The 21283-nt window shown below is 43.7% G+C and overlaps 1 protein-coding gene across 1 annotated transcript in view; it reads right to left on the bottom strand.

Annotated features, from left to right (window-relative positions):
* The window catches only part of MYO1D (myosin ID), a 176712-nt gene that overhangs the window by 70437 nt on the left and 84992 nt on the right, over positions 1 to 21283 (bottom strand). Inside the window, exons 17-20 of the mRNA XM_054281490.1 lie at positions 15098 to 15321; positions 11910 to 12054; positions 11419 to 11523; positions 1002 to 1115 (exon numbers count right to left, since the gene is read on the bottom strand). Coding sequence (XP_054137465.1) covers positions 1002 to 1115; positions 11419 to 11523; positions 11910 to 12054; positions 15098 to 15321 — 588 coding nt within the window. The remainder of the gene's footprint in view (positions 1 to 1001; positions 1116 to 11418; positions 11524 to 11909; positions 12055 to 15097; positions 15322 to 21283) is intronic.

Below are 21283 nucleotides of genomic sequence, written 5' to 3'. Positions count from 1 at the left end.
TACTATATTTTATTACTATTATTTTAATTTTTATTACTATAGGAATAATTATTTTATTTTATGCACTAAAATTAAATTATAAATTATAGAACTATAGGATTAATTTTTTATTACTATAGGATTAATCATTTTATCACTATACTAAATTTTATTACTATTATTTCATTTTTTATTACTGTAGGTTTAATTATTTTATTTTATGTTTAAAAAGTAAATTATAGATTATAGAACTATAATTATATTAATTACATAATACATATAATATAATAATATAATTCTATAGGGTTTATTATTTTATTTTATTACTATACTATATTTTATTACTATTATTTTATTTTTATTACTATAGGATTAATTATTTTTTTATTAATATGGGATTAATTATTTTATTTTATGCACCAAAAGTAAATTACAGATTATAGAACTATAGGATTAATTATATTTATTACCATAGGATTATTTTATTTTATTTTATTTTATCTTATTTTATTTTTATACTATATTTTATTACTATTATTTTATTTTTTATTACTACAGGATTAATTATTTTATTTTATGCACCAAAAGTAAATTATAGATTATAGAACTATAGTTATATTAATTATGTAATATGTATAATATAATAATATAATTATATAGGATTCATTATTTTATTACTATACTATATTTTATTACTATTTTTTATTACTATAGGATTAATTATTTTATTTTATGCACCAAAATGAAATTATAGATTATAGAACTATAGGTTCTGTAGGATTATAGAACCATGGAATATCCTGACCCACCAGGATCATCCAATCCAACCCCTGGTCCAGCCCAGGACACCCCAACAATCCCACCCTGATGCTTTGGGGTTGCAATAACTGCTATAAAAACATTAAATATATCAGAAACTGCAAGCCAGGGACTTTTTCCACTTTATGGACATGAAAATGGAGCTACAGAGCAAAGACTGCCCTGAAGGAGCCCCAGGTGAGGATGCCCAGTGCTGTACTCACGTTGTAGAGGGGGATGGTCTTCATCACCTTGTACTGCTTCATGGGGTCCATCTTGTACAGGTGTCTGTCAGTGATGAAAATGGCCCTGTCCTCCACCTTGTTAAAGCGATTCACCTGCACAGAAACACCTTGTGAGTGCCACTGAGCCCTGCAGGGACACAGGGAGTGAGACTGGCCAGTGCCAAGGGCCAAACTCACTCAAAAATACCCCAAACTTACACAAAAGTACCCAAAACGTGTACAAAAATACCCCAAAGTCACAAAACAAACACCCTAAAGTCACAAACAGCCAAAATTCACATTCAAATAGTCCAAACTCACACAAAAATACTCCAAATTCACACCAAAATACTCCAAATTCAGACAAAAATACTCCAAACTCACAGAAAAATACCCCAGTTACACAACACACACCCTAAACTCACAAACAGCCAAAGTCACACAAAAATACTCCAAACTCACACAAAAATACCCCAAACTTGTACAAAAATACCCCAGTCATGAAACAAACACCCTAAACTCACAAACAGCCAAAATTCACACAAAAATACTCCAAATTCACACAAAAATACCCCAAACTCACTCAAAAATAGCCCAAACTCACACAAAAATAGCCCATTTGTACAAAAATACCCCAACGTCACACAGCACACATCCTAAACTCACAAACAGCCAAAATTCACATAAAAATATTTCAAATTCACACAAAAATACCCCAAACTTGTACAAAAATACCCCAGTCACAAAACAAACACCCTAAACTCACAAACAGCCAAAATTCACACAAAAATACTCCAAACTCACACAAAAATACCCCAAACACACACAAAAATACCCCAAAGTCACACAACACACACCCTAAACTCAGAGACAACATTCACACAAAAATACCCCAAACTCATACAAAAATACCCCAAACTTGTACAAAAATACTCCAAACTCACACAAAAATACCCCAGTCACATACCAAACAACCTAGACTCACAAACAGCCAAAAGTCACACAAAAATACCCCAAACTTGTACAAAAATACCCCGAAGTTACAAAACAAATGCCCTAAAGTCACACACAGCCAAAATTCACACAAAATCACTCCAAACTCACACAGAAGTCCCCCAAAGTCACATAACACACACCCTAAACTCACAGACAGCCCAAACTCACACAAAAATACCCCATTTGTACAAAAATACCCCAAAGTCACACAGCACAGATCCTAAACTCACAAACAGCTAAAATTCACATAAAAATACCCCAAACTTGTACAAAAATACCCCAGAGTCACACAAAAATACCCCAAACTCACAAACAGCCAAAAGTCACACATAAATACTCCAAACACACACAAAAATACCCCAAACTTACACAAAAATACCCCAATTTTGTACAAAAATACCCCAAACTCACACAAAAATACCCCAAACGTGTACAAAAATACCCCAAAGTCACATAACAAGCACCCTAAACTCACAGCCAAAATTCACACCAAAATACTGCTAAGTCACACAAAAGTATCCCAAAGTCACAAAACGAACACCCTAAACTCACAAACAGCCAAAATTCACAGAAAAATACTCCAAACTCACAGAAAATACCCCAAAGTCACACAAAAATACCCCAAATTCACACAAAATGACCCCAAACTCACACAAAATGACCCCAAACCTACACAGCTCCTAAACAGGTTTTCCCCTTGGACCTTGGAGCACTGCAAAGGGATCAGGGTCCCTGGAATCCCATTATACAGAGACAGAGGAGCAACATTCCCAGTCACCCAGCAGAGCTGGGAAATTCCAGTTTTCACTCAAACCAAGGCCAGATGCTTCCCCAACCACATCCAAGCCCTGAACAAGTGGTCCCCACATTACCCAGGAGTTTTGGGAACCCCAAATGGAGAATCCCTGCCCTGCAGAGCCAAGTCCAGACCTGAGGCTTTGAGCCATCCTTGGTCTGGGTCCTGTCCCTCCATCCCTTGTCCCCAGTCCCTTTCCAGCTCTCCTGGAGCCTTTTTAGGCCTGGAAGGGGCTCTGAGCTCTCTCTGAGCTCCACCTCAGCACTAAACACTCAGCAGGCAGGACGTAAAGTTTTTTTGGAAGTGTCTAAGAAAGTAGGACACAAAGTAGAAATTGTTTTTCACTGAGGCAAAACCCAAGTCATGGTTGTATCACAGTCACTGAGATATTTATTAATCGACTGAGAACGGGAGACAAGGGGAAGACGTGAGGAGGATGATCAGAAATAGGATTTTCCAGGGTGAAATCAGGAGACAAGAGGAGAACTTAAATATCCTCAGTCAGGAGGCAGCAGAGTGACAAAGTTCAGAGCAGATAAAGGCAAAAAATGCAAATTGGGGAGCTCTGTGACAGCTTTACATTAACGGCACTGACTCAGAAAAAGCAACCGAGGATGATTTCAGACAGCTCTGGAGAGATCTTGGCACACAGACATGAGGCAGCTCAGAAAAAGCAGAATGTTGGCACAGGAACAACATGGGAATAATGTCCTGGGAGCCATGGTTCACCTGGAACAGCCTGGGAAGGACCAGGGTGCTGAGTGTGAAGGACAATCTGGTGCTTCAGAGAAGGTGAAGAACAAGATTGAGGGCCTGGGAATCTCACAGGAAGAGATGCTGAGTAACCAGGATTATTTTGGGAAGCAGATGAATGGCAGAAAAAAAGCCTAAAGGCTATGAAACACTGAATGGCCCTGAGAAAGTAGGTTAGGAGTGCCTGGTGCCACATGGTGGGTGCTGGAGCAGAGCAGCTCTGTGACAGTGCTCACAGGGGTCTGAGGGTGAGGGAGAGATGAGGATCTGACTCCATGTTTCAGAAGGCTGATTTAGTATTTTATGATATATATTATATTAAAACTATGCTAAAAGAAAGGATTTCATCAGAAGGCTGGCTAAGAATAGAAAAAGAAGGAATGACAACAAAGGCTTGTGTCTCTGACAGAGAGTCTGAGCCAGCTCACTTTGATTGGCCATTAATTAGAAACAACCACATGAGACCAATCCCAGATGCACCTGTTGCATTCCACAGCAGCAGATAATCATTGTTTGCATTTTGTTCCTGAGGCCTCTCAGCTTCTCAGGAGGAAAAATCCCAAGGAAAGGATTTTTCATAAAAGATGTCAGTGACACAGCACGAGTTCCTCCACCAGGACCTGGGGAAGCTCTGGGCTCTCCACACTCCAGGTCCTGGGAGCTGAACCAAAGCCCAGTCCCTGGGGCTGGATCTGCCCCCCAGAGCTCAGATCAATGCTCAGATCAATCAAGTAATTGATTTCCTGTGATTTATTTGCGGAATCTGACACAGTGAACACTCCCTGGGCACTGCCATGACCCTGCCTGGCTGCTGTCCCACCCCAGCCCCTGGTGACAAAGGGAGCAGATTTCTGCTGCTGTGACACCAGAGCCACCCCAGGGCAGGAAGTGCTGTGGCTGCTGTCTGGGAAGCAGAGATAGGAAGCAGAGATGAGAAGCACACTCAGCCAGAAAGGCTGCAAAAGCCCTCCGAGATCATGAAGCCCAATTGTTCCTCCAGCACTGCCAAGGCTGCCACTGACCCCTGTCCCCAGGGATGGGACTTCACCACTGCCCTGAGCAGCTGTGCCAAACCTGAGCACTCTTTTTGTGAAGAAATTTTCCCAATATCCAATCCAACCTCCCCTGGCCCATTCTGAGGCTGTTCCCTCTGCTCCTGTCCCTGTTCCCTGGAGCACAGCCCGACCCCCCTGGCTGTCCCTGTCACAGACATCTTTTATGGAAATTCCTTTCCTTAGGATTTTTCCTCCTGAGAAGCTGAGAGGACTCAGGAACAAAATGTAAACAATTATTATCTGCTGCTGTGGAATGCAACAGGTGCATCTAGGATTGGCCCACATTGCATGTTTCTAATTAATGGCCAATCACAGTCAGCTGAGTCAGACAGAGGGTCCAAGCCACAAGCCTTTGTCATCATTCTTTGCTATTCTATTCTTAGCTAGCCTCCTGATGAAACCTTTTCTTCTATTCTTTTAGTATAGTTTTAATATAATATATATAATAAAATAATAAATCAGCCTTCTGAAACATGGAGTCAGATCCTCGTCTCTTCCCTCATCCTAAGACCCCAGTGAACACGGTCACAGTCCCCTCCTGGCAGGAGCTGTGCAGAGCCACAAGGGTCCCCTGAGCCTCCTTTGCTCCAGGCTGAGCCCCTTCCCAGCTCCCTCAGCCCCCACTGGGGCTCCATTCCCTGCCCTGGACACCCCCAGCCCCTCCAGGTCCTTCTCACCATGAGGTGCCCAGAGCTGACCCCAGCACTGGAGGTGCCCCAGAAGTGCCAGCTCAGGGGACAGTCACTGCCCTGCTCCTGCTGCCACACTATTGCTGATCCAAACCAGGTGTCCTTGGCCTCTGACACACCTGGATTCACCCTCAGCCCCTGCTGATATATTTTGGAGTACCCCAAAACTGTATTCCAAGCCAATATTGTGGGAGTTCTACAGGCATGGTTTCAATCCCACTATTTTCTCACGGCTCCCTGCTGGTTTTAGTATTAAAATTCAGCTAAAGAAATGAACCAAAGGTGAGGCCCAGCAGCTCATCTCACCTGAGAAGCAAAATCTCACATCATTCCAGCTTTTTCCAAGCTCCAGGTGCCTCATGCACTTACAATGCATTTGGGTAAACAATACTGCTGTGGATTAAAGTAAAAACTGTCCCAGTGGGGAGCAGGCACAGAAGGGACTCACACAAATTTGCACCCACAAATTTGCACTCAAAATTGCACACAAAATGCAAATACCACTATTGGGCTTGTAGGAGTAAGGACAGGCCTTCTGTTCTCAGCTACAGCTCATTCCCTCCTGGCGAACAGCCCTTCCCAGCATTGTGTTCTCTGCACCTTCTGGGCATTCTGTATTTATATCTTGTTGATCCAAATGGGAATCAGTCCTAATTTAGCTTCCTGACAAGCTTGTGGGGGAATGAAGATCTGGCAAAGAGCTGTAAAATCTTCAAGGAAGTTTTTCAGGTTTCTGCCAATGGCCTCTGGACACTGAAGGGGCCTTTGAAAGAGATGATCCTGTCAATGGAGCTTGGTGCCACAAGTGACAAGGGAAAACTGGGAAGAAAAAACCTTACTCTAAAGAAAATAAAGAGAGAGAGTTGTTTCCTAGGTGATCCAACAAAATCTGGAGGTTTGCATGAAATATGCATTTGGTTTCTCCTAAGGCAAAAATCTTGAAAATTTCCTTTGAAAAAGTGAAGAGCAGCACAATGCTCAGGAAAGATGGATTTTTCCAAAGGCAGGAATGACCTGCTTCTACCTGTACCTGCTGCAGGGAAGCAAGCACACAGCTCATTCCCCTCCCCCAGTGAGGCTTCAAAGCCGTTCCCAACCCTCCTGCAAAAACTGCTCCAAACAGAGCCCCCCATTATTATTCAGCTCAAGCTGCTGAAATTGGGCCCCCACACAGGCAAATAAAACTTCACCAGCAGCTCAAAACTTGGAGAGCAGTTCCTGGAATAAATTAACTTCTTAGACTTAAAACCACAAAATTATTGAGGTTGGAAAAGCCCTCTCAGCCCACCAAGTCTTATCTGTGCCCAATCCCCACCTTGTCACCAGCCCAGAGCACTGAGTGCCACATCCAGGTGTTCCTTGGGCACCTGCAGGGATGGGGACTCCATCCCTGCCAAAATCCTGACCACCCTTTCCAGGAAGTTCTTCCTGATCTAGAATCTTCTAAATTCTTCCTGAAGAACTCATTAGATCAATGTCATCAGCTAAAATATCCTGTGTCAGTGAATTTAATGAGTCAATATCTGACAAGTCACAGGTGTGCTCTACTCATAAAAGTGTTTAAATGGGTGAGCTTTGGGCTCCACCTGTGTCTGCTCAAGTTGCTCAGTATTTTTGCTTTTCATGTGTTTTCTGTGCAAGGAAAGAAGTGCATTAGACTGAACATTTCCAAGAGCTGACACCTGACATTGCTGTTGACACTTAACAACTATTTCACGTGTGGTTTGGTGACTCAGTAGCTGAAGGAAGCCACAGAGCAAGGCTGATGCTGCTTCAGAAATAAAACATTCAGCCAGCTCACCAAAATGCCCTTCAACACCTTCCCACCAACACCTTCTTGCCTCAGGGAAGAGCAGGAGCAGCACAGTTTTTGCTCAGGAGTCCTCAAAGAAGCTGAATCATGAAAATAAAACACAGATGAACTCTAACAGTCTTTTTTGTCAATTGCTACTTTGTTCAGGAGAATTATTTAAGGGAAGCAACGAAATCACCTGATAATTACAATTTCATTTCTATAATTCACTCTGCAGGCCCCTGTTAAAGCTTCACGTGAGTCAATTTTCAGCAGAGATCAAACACAACCGGCAAACAGGAACCAGGTTTAACATGAGAGATGTGACAAATGTGCCCTGAGCACTGGGCCAGGTGCAAGTGCCAGCACCATGTGCCACCCTGGCATTTCCAATAGGGTTTGGAAATGTGGGAAATGGATTTATAGGTAATATTTGTTATATATAAAAAACAAATATTATATATTTATGTATATTTTATATATTGTATAATATAATATAATATAATATAATATAATATTATATTATATTATATTATATTATATTATATTATATTTAATTATATTATATATTAATAGAATATATAATATATATTATTATACATATATATTATACATATTATATTTATATTTATTTATTTATTTATTCATAATATATATTATTATATATATATATATATTTAACATGAGAGATGTGACAAATGTGCCCTGAGCACTGACCAGGCTGCATGTGCCAGCACCACGTGCCACCCTGGGCCAATAGGGCTTGGTAATGTGGAAAATGGATTTATAGGTAATATTTGTTATATATAGAAAACAAATGTTATATATTTTTATATTTGATATTTATATTTAATTATATTATATATCATATATATTCATATATATTAATATTATATATAATATACAAAACAATTATAGATACAATATAAAAATATATAATATATAATATAATTTATAAATATTATTATACATATATATGTAATATATATTATTATAATATATATTTAACATGAGAGAAGTGACAAATGTGCCCTGAGCACTGGGCCAGGCTGAATGTGCCAGCACCAAGTGCCATCCTGGGCCAATAGGGCTTGGTAATGTGGAAAATGAATTTATAGAAAATATTTGTTACATATAAAAAACAAATATTATATTTATATTATATTATATTATATTATATTATATTATATTATATATACTATTATATTTTATACTATACTATACTATACTATATACTATTATATATAAAATATATAATCATATATTAATCTTTTAGATATAATATATAACATACATATTATAATATACAGTTTATAAAAACATATAATATATATTATATATATACATATATATGAAGGTATATATAAATACCTTCATAAAACTCAAAATAAAATAAAAAATTTTAAAACACCTTTCAATTATCTCTAAACCAAAAAAACCTATAATCCAACAGGTTGGACATGGGGCAGTCAAGGTTAAAGAGAAGAAACCTGATGATTTATTTAAAAATTAATTTGTTAAAAATTCAAAGGGAAGAATGCAGCAATGAGGAGAGCTTCCCCCTGTCCCAGCACTGAGGGTCACCCAGGGACTGCCTCTACTCTGGGGTAAGAGGCAGGATGCCAAAACTTGTACTTCTGATAAGAGAAAGACTTTCATTTTAAACAGTTTAGGATGGAAATTGTTTCCTGGGAAGGGCAAGGGCTGTTCCCAGCTGTGCTCCTGCCGGTCAGAGCAGAGTCACTCCTGTCCAACAGCCCTCAGTGCTCCTCTGCCTGCAGATCCACAAACGTGACCTGAGGAAGTGCCTTGCTTGGAAAGGGAAATGCTAAATTCTCAAATGTCAAAGCCTTGTCCTGTTAACCTTCCCGTTTCAGCAGTGTTTGTGTTCCCTGCACTGCTCCCTCGGACATTTCCTGTCTATACAGGCAGAAGACAAATGGCTCCCTGAGGGAGGAGCCACATCCCAGAATGGTTTTGGATGGAATAGTTTGCATTTGTGACATGGAGATGCTCTGCAATCACCAGGCTTACACATCCATGAGATGGCACAGTGCTGCAGCCTTGTCCTCAGCTGCGCTCCGGGGAATCAATGGAGTGGTTTGTGTTTGGAGATCACCCAGTGCCACCCCTGCCATGGCAGGGACACTTTCCACTGTCCCAGGGTGCTCCAAGCCCTATCCAACCTGGCCTTGGACACTGCCAGGGATGGGAAGTGCTGATAGCTCCAAAGCCATGCCAGGAATCCCTAACTCAGCAGGCCAGCAGGGGATCAAGTCTGTGGCATTCACACTCTCTGAACAGAGAGCCATAATTCTCCCTCACAGGAATTTTTCCTGGAGAAGCACAGAGAGAAGAAGAGAAAAACAATTCTTATCTCTACTTGCTGCTCCTGTAGTTTTTGCACACGTGGAATGCGTTATGGAGATTGTTTACCTGGAGTGATTTGTCAGTTGGATTCTGCTGAGGATTGTTTTGTTTCCTTGGCCAATTGGGGAAAAATTGAGCCAAATTTTTCCTTGGGCCAATCGGGGAAAGCTGTGTCCTGACTGTTGGGAGACAGTCATGAGTTTTCTTCAATACTCTTTGTAGTATAGCATCTCTTTAATATAGTGTAGTATAATGTATGATATGATATGATTTGATATGATATGATATGATATGATTAAATAAAGCAATTGTTCAGCCTTCTGAATCAATGGAGTCAGATGCCAATCATTCCCAGATGTTGGGGGCACCCTGATTTTACAAGTCCTACCTCTCTGTGAAAAGAAAGCAACAATTTAACCTTTCAGAAGTTAAAAGAAGTTACAAGATAATTTAAAACCCACATAGATGCAAGTCTATAACCCTGCCATATTTGTGATTTCAGCTGAGCTGCCCTTTTAATGCACCCACAGCTTTAAAGCTTTGCCTCTGAGAGCACTGAAAGGCTTTCAGGCTCAGGAGAAATCCACTTTATGGTGGGTAACACCTATTCCATCCCCATTCTGCTTCTACTATTGAAGTGCTGGCATCTCAATGCAACAAACCCACAAAAACTGGATCTTTCCAGCACAGTCACAGTACAGAAACATGGAATGCTCAGAGATTCCTCCATACACTAAACCCAAGAAATGCTGCTCTGAGACTTGTCTGGAGGCAGGAGCTCTGTCCTGGCTGTTGGGGAACAGGATGAAATGTGGATCTGTGCTTCAGGAATGTGCTTTGCCCTGTGCTTGCACAGGAGATTATCCTTGAGAGCTGAACCAGGAGCAAGAGAAACACAAGGATTTAAAGGCTGGAGAGCTGCATAGCAGTGATAAAATAAAACTCCCACACTGTGTCCATCACACACAGACCCCAGTGATTCCCTCACCATCATTCCATCACATCTCTAATAACTGAATATTGTCCTTTCTACAGTGATCCCAGTTTAGCCAGGAACTGCAACAATTTCATTAAATGAGTTAGAAGAGGAATTATTTTGTTTTCAGCTTAACCTGAAAAAAGCCAGCAAGATTCTGCATTTTTCTGTCCCTCAGGGAGGTTCAGACCAAGAGCTGGGAGGTTGTAAAGAGGAAGTTTGGATTTAGACTGGGCTGCTCTTCCCTTAATCCTATGAACCACATCCTTACAGAGAATGTGGTCACAGCAACCAACTCCACTGAGATATTTTTGCTTGGAAAGCAAGAAGAGATTTCTATTTTTATGAACACAAATCACTGTTGAATAAACAATACAACTCACTATCACTTGCAAAGTTTTATTATAAAATGAAATCTTGTGCTGCAGGATGAATTGTCTAGATCTGCAGAACCATAAGGAATAAATGTGCACATGGGGACCAACTGCAGTATTTACAAATAAAAACAATATACAGCTTCTTAAAAACACCTGAACACCCACAGCACTGGCCTACCACTAAAATTGAGTTTGTCTGTTGGCTTTGTAAAACTAAAAATATCTTTCCCTGATATTCCAAGCGGCATCATTAGGAGCTACCCACAACAATTAAGCAAGACTGTTTTTTAATTAGTTGTTTAAACCTTCCAACCAAGTTAACAAAAAATCCAATTCTGCTACAAAAAAAAAATCAGACCCAAACCAGTTATGCAGAAGGAAGTGATTTTATAATGAAATCATGGAATGGTTTGGGTTGAAGGGTTCTTAAAGACCATTCAGTTCCAACACTCTGCATGGGCAGGGACTCAACAATTGACAAGATGAGGCCCCAGCAGCCACCCAACATTGCTCCACCCAAAAATCCCTGATGCAGCTCCTTGGAAGGGCTCTGAAGTGCTGTCCCAGCACCCCAGGGTCACTCCTGGTCCCTGGACACCCCCAGCCCCGTTACCTTGCGCACGTGGCAGGAGAAGAGGATGTTCATGTACTTGTCCTTGCGCTTCAGCTCGTTGGCCACGGGGGTGAAGGAGCCTGAGCTCTGGGCCCTGTCTGGTTTCTGGAAAAGCAGAGACAGGCTCAGGACATGGCTCCCTCTACCCTTCTGTGCTTTGGGAAAGCAAACCTTGACACACCAAAATGCTCTAAGGGAGGATAGAGTAAAGGGAAGTAATCAAATATGCCTAGAGAGAATTTCTTTCAGTCCCTGTGTTTTCCACTCTATCCAGCATTTCAGTCACTCAGTGAAGCCTGGCTCTGCCTGTTTGCAGAGACAGCTGATGGCACTGCTTTATTCACAAAAATCACTCCTAGTGCACTGGAAGTCAAAGTTTTAAACCCACATGAACAGAGGAAATCTCTAATTACTTCCCCTCCCAATAAACCAACAATCATTTTCCTGAATTTTCCCCTTCCAGCCCCCTGAGGCCGGGTCCCTTCACTCACCAGTGCGATGTAGTTGCCCTGCCAGGCTCTCTGGAGGCCAATGTCAGCCCTGTGGCCCTTGAGCAGCTCCATGGCAGCCACCTTGGCCCTCAGCTGGGGCAGCACCTCTGGGGGAACGCTCCGGATCAGCTCGGCCGCTCTCCACCTGCCACCAGAGCAAGAGCAGGGTCTGCCTCAGCCCCAGCCTGGAGCTCAACCAGGAAGGACAAGAGCAGCACCACAAGGACACCTCAGAGTCCTGCCCAGGCATTCCCCAAGCTGCAAAGGCCACTTATGTTTTAAAGTAATGTATTGCATTCTATTGTATTGCATTGCATTGCATTGAATTGTATTGTATCATGTAATATAATATAATATAATATAATATAATATAATATAATATAATGTAATATTTAAAGTATATATTAATATATATTAGTATTATGTATTATATATAAAACACATATTATAATATACAATATATTAAAATATATAATATATATAATATATATACATATATGAAGGTGTATATAAATACTTTCACAATTGTATTGTATCATATAATATCATATAATATTATATAATATTATATTTAAGTATATATTAATATATATTAGTATTCTATATATAATATATAAAACACTTTTTATAATATACAATATATTAAAATATATAATACATATAATATATATACATATATGAAGGTATATATAAATACCTTCACAAAAGGTATTTATATATAAATACTCATCACTCCCCATCCCACACCCACAAGTCAACCACTGGTGCATCTGTTGGCAATCAAGTGTATGCAAGGCCATTTTTGGGCTCATTTACAGCACAATTCTCCTCTAACAGCTGAGTTTGGCCCCTCAGCTCCAGCTGCACCATGGAACAGGGCAGGGCAGCCCATGCATGGCCCCACACCACACCCCAGCCTTCAGCAGCAGCAGCAGAACTCCAGGGTTAATGCTATAAAAAGGCTTTTTAGCAGCTAAAATTCTGTAGTTCTGATATCTGAGCTAATTGTGAAAGCAGGACTCTCTCCCCAGACAGGCTGTGGGTGGATGGATGTCTCTTCTGAAGGAGACAGCTGGAGAAAATAACAAAGCTGACTTGATCTAGAGCTGCTGGAACTGCCCTGCAAGCTGATGGCTGGACAGGAGGTCTCTGAAAGCCCCTCCAGCCAACATTTCTCTTATTCAGCCACTTTCACAAGTCATCATTTCTCAAACTGGAATCGTAGCTACTTTGCCTACAGCTTCCCAGAGGAAAAAAAATCACCAGCCTTTAGATACTGGGAGTTTAATGAAGGTACAAACACCTGTTCTGCACACAGAACATGGGTGACAAGGGGAACATCACTCATTTTACTGCAGAAAAACACTAGGTTACTACAAGAAATCCAGAAGATTATTTTTCTCTTCCCTCTCATCCAAGAGCAGCTGCTCTTTCTTTCCAAAACCAACCAGAAAGGGGCCAAGGAAGGAAACACAATGTTTATCACAATGGAACAGCCTGGTCTGGTGGAAGATGCCCTTGTCCATGGCATGGGGTGGAACTGGATGGGCTTTAAGACCTGGGATTCTGTGATTCAACAATAAATCTTTGGATCAGAATTATCTGCCTGGTCAAGGGCATGAAGCCAGTGACACCTAAATCATGTCCTTCAGCCAGATGTCCCTGGGACTGATACCTTGTGAAGGCTGACCTAGAACAGGGACTAGAGGAGATAAAGAACAAATAGGGATTTATTAGGAGGCCTCAATGGATCCACTTTGGGTAGTACAAGAGCCCAGCCAGGGCCACATCCCAGGTGAACCCAAAATGGTCACAAAATGCCCCACCAGTCATTTGGTCTCACACTTTTATATGTTTTGGTCTATTAGCATATTGCAATTAATTGTCCAATTACAACTTTAGGTTATGCAGTCCCATCCTTGTTTTTCTCTCTTCAGCCTTCGTTGTTTATGCTCTTGGGCCTGAGATTTGGATCATTTGTCCTTTGTGAAAAATGTGTATTTTATGATTGGCTTTTTGCAAATATTCAAGTGAATATTACATGTGTTATGTTAGAAAGTGATGCTGTATTAATTGTTTTAGTAGTGTGTTAAACTTAGTTTTAGGTTATAACAAAATGTTAAAACAGAAACTATGCTATGTAAGATACTTTTAAAAGAAAGGACTCGCAGCGAGATAGCAGCCACAGGACACCTAAATCTTTCAGAGAAAAAGAATTTATTGCTCCCTTATCAGAAGAAACGAACTTCTTCCCACTTTGCTCAGCCATGAAGATGCCTTTAGGATTAAGAGGAAGAAGTTGACACTGACCAGACAGAATCCTTTGTTTGAATGGAATTTATGCATCTTGTATGAGGTGTATGAATATGCAACAAGCTATTGCTTTTAAGGGTTAATCCTTTGTTAACGTGGTGTGATTGGTGAGGTTCAAAAGATGCCTCTCAGCCCTGGGGACATTGGGCCATCCAGGTGTCATTTGTCCCCTGAGACTTCCCCCCCCTCACCTGGTTGGTGGGATCCCTACCCCTTCCCTGCCCCTCTCCCTGGGGTTAAAAGACACAGCAACCACACGGTTCTTGTTCTGTTGGAGCTGTTGCGGGATTCAGAGGCCTGAGGGCCAGGAATAAAGCTCTGGATCCAAACCCTCCATCAGAACCGCCTCCTTTCCTTCACTTCGCCTTGAAGCCTTCCCTCCAGAGGTAAACCTGAGCTCCTGCATGCCTGGACTTGTCCCAAGTGCCAGCGGCAGCATCCAGCTTAGCCAAAGGTGTCTCTGAGGTGAAACCACCACAGCTGCTGCCCTTGGTCAAGCAGCAAGGGCCAGATGAGCCCAGGCACGTTCCATCCAGCTATATTGGTATTTAATTACAATATATTGGCACCCAACGTGGGGCAGCTCCATCCTGGGGAAGGGTCAGTCAGGGAAGAGACCCCTGAGGTGGCACCCTCACTTTTGCTGCAATATCCAGCCAGCCAAAGGTGTCTGTGAGGTGAAACCACCACAGCTGCCACCCTTGGTCAAGCAGCAAGGGTCAGACAAGCCCAGGCACGTTCCATCCAGCAATATTGGGATTTAATTCCAATATATTGGCACCCAACATGGGGCATGAACCCACGACCCTGAGAAGAGTCTCATGCTCCACCGACCATTTAATTCTAATAATCTTCCCCAACAAATAGGGCTGTACCTGTGGTAGATGTTCTGCAGGGCCTCCTGGAAGCGGAGCAGCACCTTGGGCGGGGCGGGCCAGGGGATGGAGCGGCCGCGGTCGGGCAGGTCGCGCACGCCGCGGAAGCGCCGCAGGAGCTCGCGCAGGTGGGCGCGCACCTTGTGCCGCCGGTAGTGCCGCACGATGGTCAGCGCCGCCCGCGTCCGCCGGTAGCGCAGCCGGGCCAGCGTGCCCCTCCACACCTGCAGAGACACACGGCAGGGTTGGTGGCTTTCCACGCTCTTCCTGTGCTGCATGGATTTATAATTTTATTTCTAGGGAAGGGACGTCCTCTGCCATCCTGTAAGCAGAGTGTCGGAGCGTTGGGGGTAGGACAGTCAGGACGGATGGAGATGAGAGATCTCTGCAGCCAGGTTGTGGAATTTGGGGTTTATTGCAAAGGGCCTGGGTGCAGGGCCCTGCTGGGAGCTGCCAAACACAGCTCAGAGCAGGCTGAGAGAAGAGAGGGGGAGAGAGGATGAGAGGGTGAGAGAGCAAAAGGGCAAGAGAGCAAAAGCATAAGAGAGTGAGGTTCCCATTATGATACAATAAATTTTCTTCTGTCTTGAATATTCTAATCCTCACTAACCAATCTAGTACAAGATACAAATCCTACAGCATTTACATACAGCCTATAAGAATCATTACATTACCATCCTGTGTTACATTTTAAACCCTAAAAACTCCTCTTTGGGCCCCTTCTGCCAAGCTGTAGGGTCTGCTCTGACCCTTGGGCCTGTCTGCAGGCAGAGGGTGTTGTTCCATCAAAAGGGGATCACCTTCAGCTGGCCACACCATTGTTTTCCAGTTGTTCAGTAACTGAGGTATCTCAGAGCTTGCTTTCATTTCAATCTTGCTTATAGTTTCTATATTCTCAAAATCTTTTGGCAGACAATCATATTTATAAGGCTTGCCTGCTTCATCTTCCTGAACACAGAGGAAGTGACATTCCCTGGTATTCCCCAGGGATCCTTCCCCACCTGCACTCACCCACCAACACAACCCACCAAGCAGAAGACTGTATTTATTTTTCCTTGCAGAATTGAACTGTAAGGATAACAAGCCTCCCTGCTCACCATGGTCCTGTCACAGACTTTATTTCCCTCCGAGAAAGATCCCACAGCACTGCTGGTGCACATCAAACCTTCTATCTACAGAAGGATTAATTAACTACCCAAGGCTGTTTTCATCATGACAGTTGCTCTGTGAAGCTGATGTCAGAGGCTCTCCTGACAGCTTCACTGACAATCCTGCCATGCAGCCCAGAAAAGCTCATGCAGCAACCACTGCAGAGCTGTGAGGGGCTGCTGCTCTCTGTTTAAAGAGAAACACAGAGATTTTGGGTCCCAAACTCTTCAAAAGCACAGAACTCTGTTCTATCAGCCTCTGTCAGAGTTCTCTCTCCTCACTGTCCCTGTGGGAGATGTCTCCCTTTCCCTACAGACACAGCCCATGGAACTCTGGCTGAGCCTGGGCAGTTCTTCAGCACCCAGCACCTTATGGAGCATCAAACTCATCAGTGCAGCCCATTTCTGCTCTCACACAGCTTAACAGAGCCCAGACCCTGCACAATCCTGCCTACACAGAATCACAGCATTATATAATGGTTTGGGTTGGGAGAGACCTGAAAGATGCTCCAGTGCCATGTCAGGGACATCTTCCACTGTCCCAGGGTGGTCCAAGCCCTGTCCAGCCTGGGATCCAGGGGCATTCCCAGCTGCTCTGGGCACCCTGTGCCAGGGCCTGCCCATCCTCACAGGGAACAATTCCCAATTCCCAATATCCCATCCAGCCCTGCCCTCTGGCAGTGGGAGCCATTCCCTGGGTCCTGTCCCTCCATCCCTTGTTCCCAGTCCCTCTCCAGCTCCCCTGGAGCCCCTTTAGGCCATGGTAGGGGCTCTGAGCTCTCCCTGGAACTCCCCATTCTCCAGGCTGACCATCCCTCCTGGTGGAAGGTGTCCCTGCCCATGGCAAGGGGTGGGACTGGGTGGTTTCCCTGTCCCTTCCAACCCCACCCACTCTGGGATTCTGAGAACGACCCAAGGAGCTCCATGGCAGCCTCAGCCCCTGCCAGGGCTGCTCTCAGGGAGGTGTGGGAATAAAAAACATTTCAGTGGCTGAGGGAAGAGCTGGGGAAGCCAGGCAGGACATGGGACAGTGAAGGGAAAGGCAAGAGCAGGAAGCACAAAAGCCACAGCAGAAACTGAGCACACCAACCAAACCCAGGGAGCTGGGACTGAGAATCTCATCCCTGTGTGCAGATAAAATAATAAACAACATGTTCCTTATTTATTTCTTGAGGCCATTAGACAGAGAGGAAGCAGCTCCCCCTGCACACATGCTGTGCTCAGCAGTCACTCACCACACTCAGTTACCAATGTGGTTTTGGTTTTAGCTCAGATCTGGTGCAGCTTCAGCCATGCAAACACCTCAGAGCTGCTGGGAAGCTCAAGGCCCAAAGCTTCCTGCCTAAACCAAGCTTGCACAAGGCCTGGATTTCACCCAAAATGTGTAAGGCTGGATTAAAGCTGACATTTCCCTGTCTGAGGGCAGAGCAGGCTCTGAAACTCTGAATTTGACAGAATCACCAGCTAGGATCTAAAAACTGAGCATCCAAAGAGTACTGGGGAAATTTTTTTTAAGAAAAGCAAAGAAGACTTGGATTGCTTGAAATAGTTAAGCATAGACTGAAGGGGCATAAAATGTACCTGTAAGGGATGTATGGACAACAAACAAAATCAAGTGGGCAAAACCCTACTGCCAATTTCTCCTTTTTGAATTTAGTAAGAACAGAAATGAGGAACAAAGGGCTCCAGGCCTCAGTAAACAATTCTTGGGTTTTACAGAGGATCTCAAGAAAAGAACACACACAGTAAATCCCTGTAAGCTGCTCAAGACTTTGCAGAGCCTCACTGCTGTCAGCTGTTCCCTGGACCATCTCAGACACAGAACAAAGTCTTGGTTTTGTTTCCTTGGGCTGGAAGCAGCCATGCTGATGAGGGAAGTCTCTCACTGTGGTTACTTCTCCCACCAGTCAGACATGCCTGGAACAAAGGCTGGAACAGATTGCCCCCATGTTGGATCAGCTGCATCGCTGCAGAAATTGGCTTCACAGCAAGAGGTGTCACAATTGTACAAACACTGGCCTCCCAAATCCAATTATCCAGCTCAGACATGCCCCTGGCTACACACACAGCAAACCATTAATGAAAAGCATGTTCTCAAATCAAGTTGTCATAACTGGAGAACCCCCTGCCAGTGAGGACCTTCCATGGCACCACGGCAGTGCCTCAAAGGTGAGGAAACAAAGGAAGAACAAACTTCTCCCAGGGAATGGGGGACAAATATTTTCTAAATTAACTGCTTTTCTGGCTTGGTGGTTTTCTTTTCCACTGCAGCTCAAAGAAGCCCCTCAGTAATGCTGAGCTGCCCCGTGGTCTCATGGAGCCTTCCAGAAACATGGAATGGTCAATCCTGGGGACAAGAGGAGGTGTCAAAGCAGAAACTTCCCTGTTGGGCAGCAGGACATCGATCAGACGAACAAGGATCACAGGATGGTTTGGGTTGGAGGGACCTTAAAAATCATCCAGCTCCAACCATCTGCCTTGAGCAACCTTCCACTGTCCCAGGTGGCTCCAAGCCCCATCCAACCTGGCCTTGGACACTTGCAGCGATCCAGGGGCAGCCCCAGCTTCTCTGAGCACCCTGTGCCAATGCATTTCCAGAACAAGCAGCTCCAGGAGGCTGAAGTGCTCCTGCCAACTCACACCTTCCTCAGGTTTGAATATTGGGAGAGCTCTACCCAATGCCCCCTTTCAATTCATAACTCAAGAACACTGAGCCCTGTAAAATGAAATGAAACACATCAAATTTCCAGAGGGAAGTTTACACAGCCTGTAACAAATTCTCCTCTTGCAAAGGTGCTGCTCTGTTGTGTGTTGGGAGGCAAGGAGGGCCAAACCCCAACAGAAGCATTTGTGCATGCAGGGTTCTGCTTCTCCCCTTTGTGCCTCTGCACCCAAGGTAAGAACCAAGTGATTTTCATGCCCAGGTCCAAAGGGATTCAGTAGATCATCCCTCTGATATCTGACAGCCACAGGCACCTCAGAATACCCACTTCAATCCAGCCACATCCCAGCCAGCTGGGGGCATCACAACAGAGTAAAGCAGCCTGGCATGGCAGAGCCCTGTGCCATCCCTCCCACAGGCAAGAATAAATCCATGCTTCCCTTTCCCCCCTCCCGTGGCTTTCCCTGCTGGTTAACCTGATTTCCCATGGGAATGAGACTGAAGATCTGTCCCTGCCTGACCTCCTGAGATTGCCCTGACAGCTCCTGAATCCTGAGCCAGCTCCCAGCCAAGCTGACAGAGGAGCAGCAGCCTCCACGAGGCAAAATCTCTTTATCTTTCAGGAGAAATCAGCCACAGGGCAGAAGGAGCCTGAAATCAGAGTGACATTGCTGGAACAGCTTCAGCTCCAGCTCCAGAGCCATCTGCCTCCCCAAATCCCAAATCCCAACCAGCAGACACAGAGCCACCAGCCAAGCACCACAGGCACAGGAGCCCAGGGGGGTCTGGCAGCATCCCAGAGGGATGGGGAGGTGGAAATGTGTGGGGGGCACGAGGGAGGATGTGGAGGATGCCATGGCTCCTAAAGAACCAGTTTGATGGCAGTTTTCCAAGTGATCCCTCTGGAGCAGCCTCCAGGGCAGTGCCATTGATCAGAGCCCAGCTCAGGGACCCAGCAGGAGCAGAGGGACAATGTGGCATCTTCAGGGTCCTCAGGATGAAGGAGGAAATGAGAATCTGACTCCATGTTCTTAGAAGGCTAATTTATTATTTTATGATATTATATTATGTTATGTTGTATTATGTTATGTTGTGTTATGTTATGTTATGTTATATTATATTATATTATATTATATCATACTATATTATATCATATCATACTATATTATATACTATATTTTATCATACTATATTTTATTATATCATACTATATTATATCATACTATATCGTATCACATCATGTTATATTATATTATGCTAGACTAAAACTATACTAAAGAACAGAGAAAGGATACTTGTAAAAGGCTTAACAAGATACTAATTAACAACTTGTGACTGCTTCAGAGTCCTGACACAGCTGGACCATGATTGGTCATTAAGTAAAAACAATTCACATGTTGGATAAAAAAAATCTCAAACCACATTCCAAAGCAGCACAACACAGGAGAAGCAATTGGATAATTATTGTTTTCCTTTTCTCTGAGGCTTCTCAGCTTCCCAGGAGAAGAAATCCTGGTGAAGGGATTTTTCCAGAAAATATGACAGGACAGGACATGGAGTGGATTGTCCCCAGGAGGAAAACTCAAAGAGACTTTGGGCTTGGGGAGGGAATAACCAGCAGCATGTGCTGATTCCTCATGTTGTGATTCCTCAGGGAAGGGCCCACGAGCAAACCACAGACAAAAGAGCAGAGACGATGATTATGTTGAAAATGGAAAGAAAAGGAGTTTTTGGGCTTAAAAACCCCTAAAGAGCACCATAAACCAAAAAACAAACCAAACAACATTCCCCATCCAGCTCCCACCCACGGTCTCTCCTCACCTCTTTCAATACCTTTGCTTTCTCTATGCTTTGTCCTCCTAAAATTCAGGGGAAGAAAAATGAAGAGGGCAATGGAAATCAGGACTGAAGGGCTAAGGGAGGGATAGAGAGAAAGGAAAAGGTTGGAAAACAAAGTCTGAACACAGCTCAACCTCCTGACCATTACAAAGAATATTTATTTCTCCACAGCTGCTCCCAGTGAGGAAGTTCCTTGCTGCTCTTTCTTCACTCTCCAGAGACTTCTGCCAATTCCAGTGTTTTAAATGGGATGTTTCATAGAAACATCACCCATGGGATCCCAAACCCCAGCTGGAAGGGACCTTAAAGCCCATCCAGTGCCACCCTGCCATGGGCAGCTCCCACTGTCCCAGGCTGTCCAAGCCCCATCCAACCCAGCCTTGGACACTGCCAGGGATGGGGCAGCCTCAGCTTTCCTCCAGTCCCTTTTATCCCCCCAGTCAAGGCCAAACCAAGGTGGAAGTGACCCCTGGGGACATGAAAAGCTCCAGACCAAGGGATCTCGTCCTGCACAGCCCTGGCTTCAGTGATCCCAGC

Source organism: Melozone crissalis, unplaced genomic scaffold (genome assembly GCF_028551555.1).
Source record: "Melozone crissalis strain CALT ecotype California unplaced genomic scaffold, PUWL_Pcris_2 ptg000032l_1, whole genome shotgun sequence".
In the NCBI taxonomy this organism is placed as follows: Eukaryota; Metazoa; Chordata; class Aves; order Passeriformes; family Passerellidae; genus Melozone; species Melozone crissalis.
Note: the sequence above shows the minus strand (reverse complement) of the source record. Positions and strands in the feature narration are given on the sequence as shown.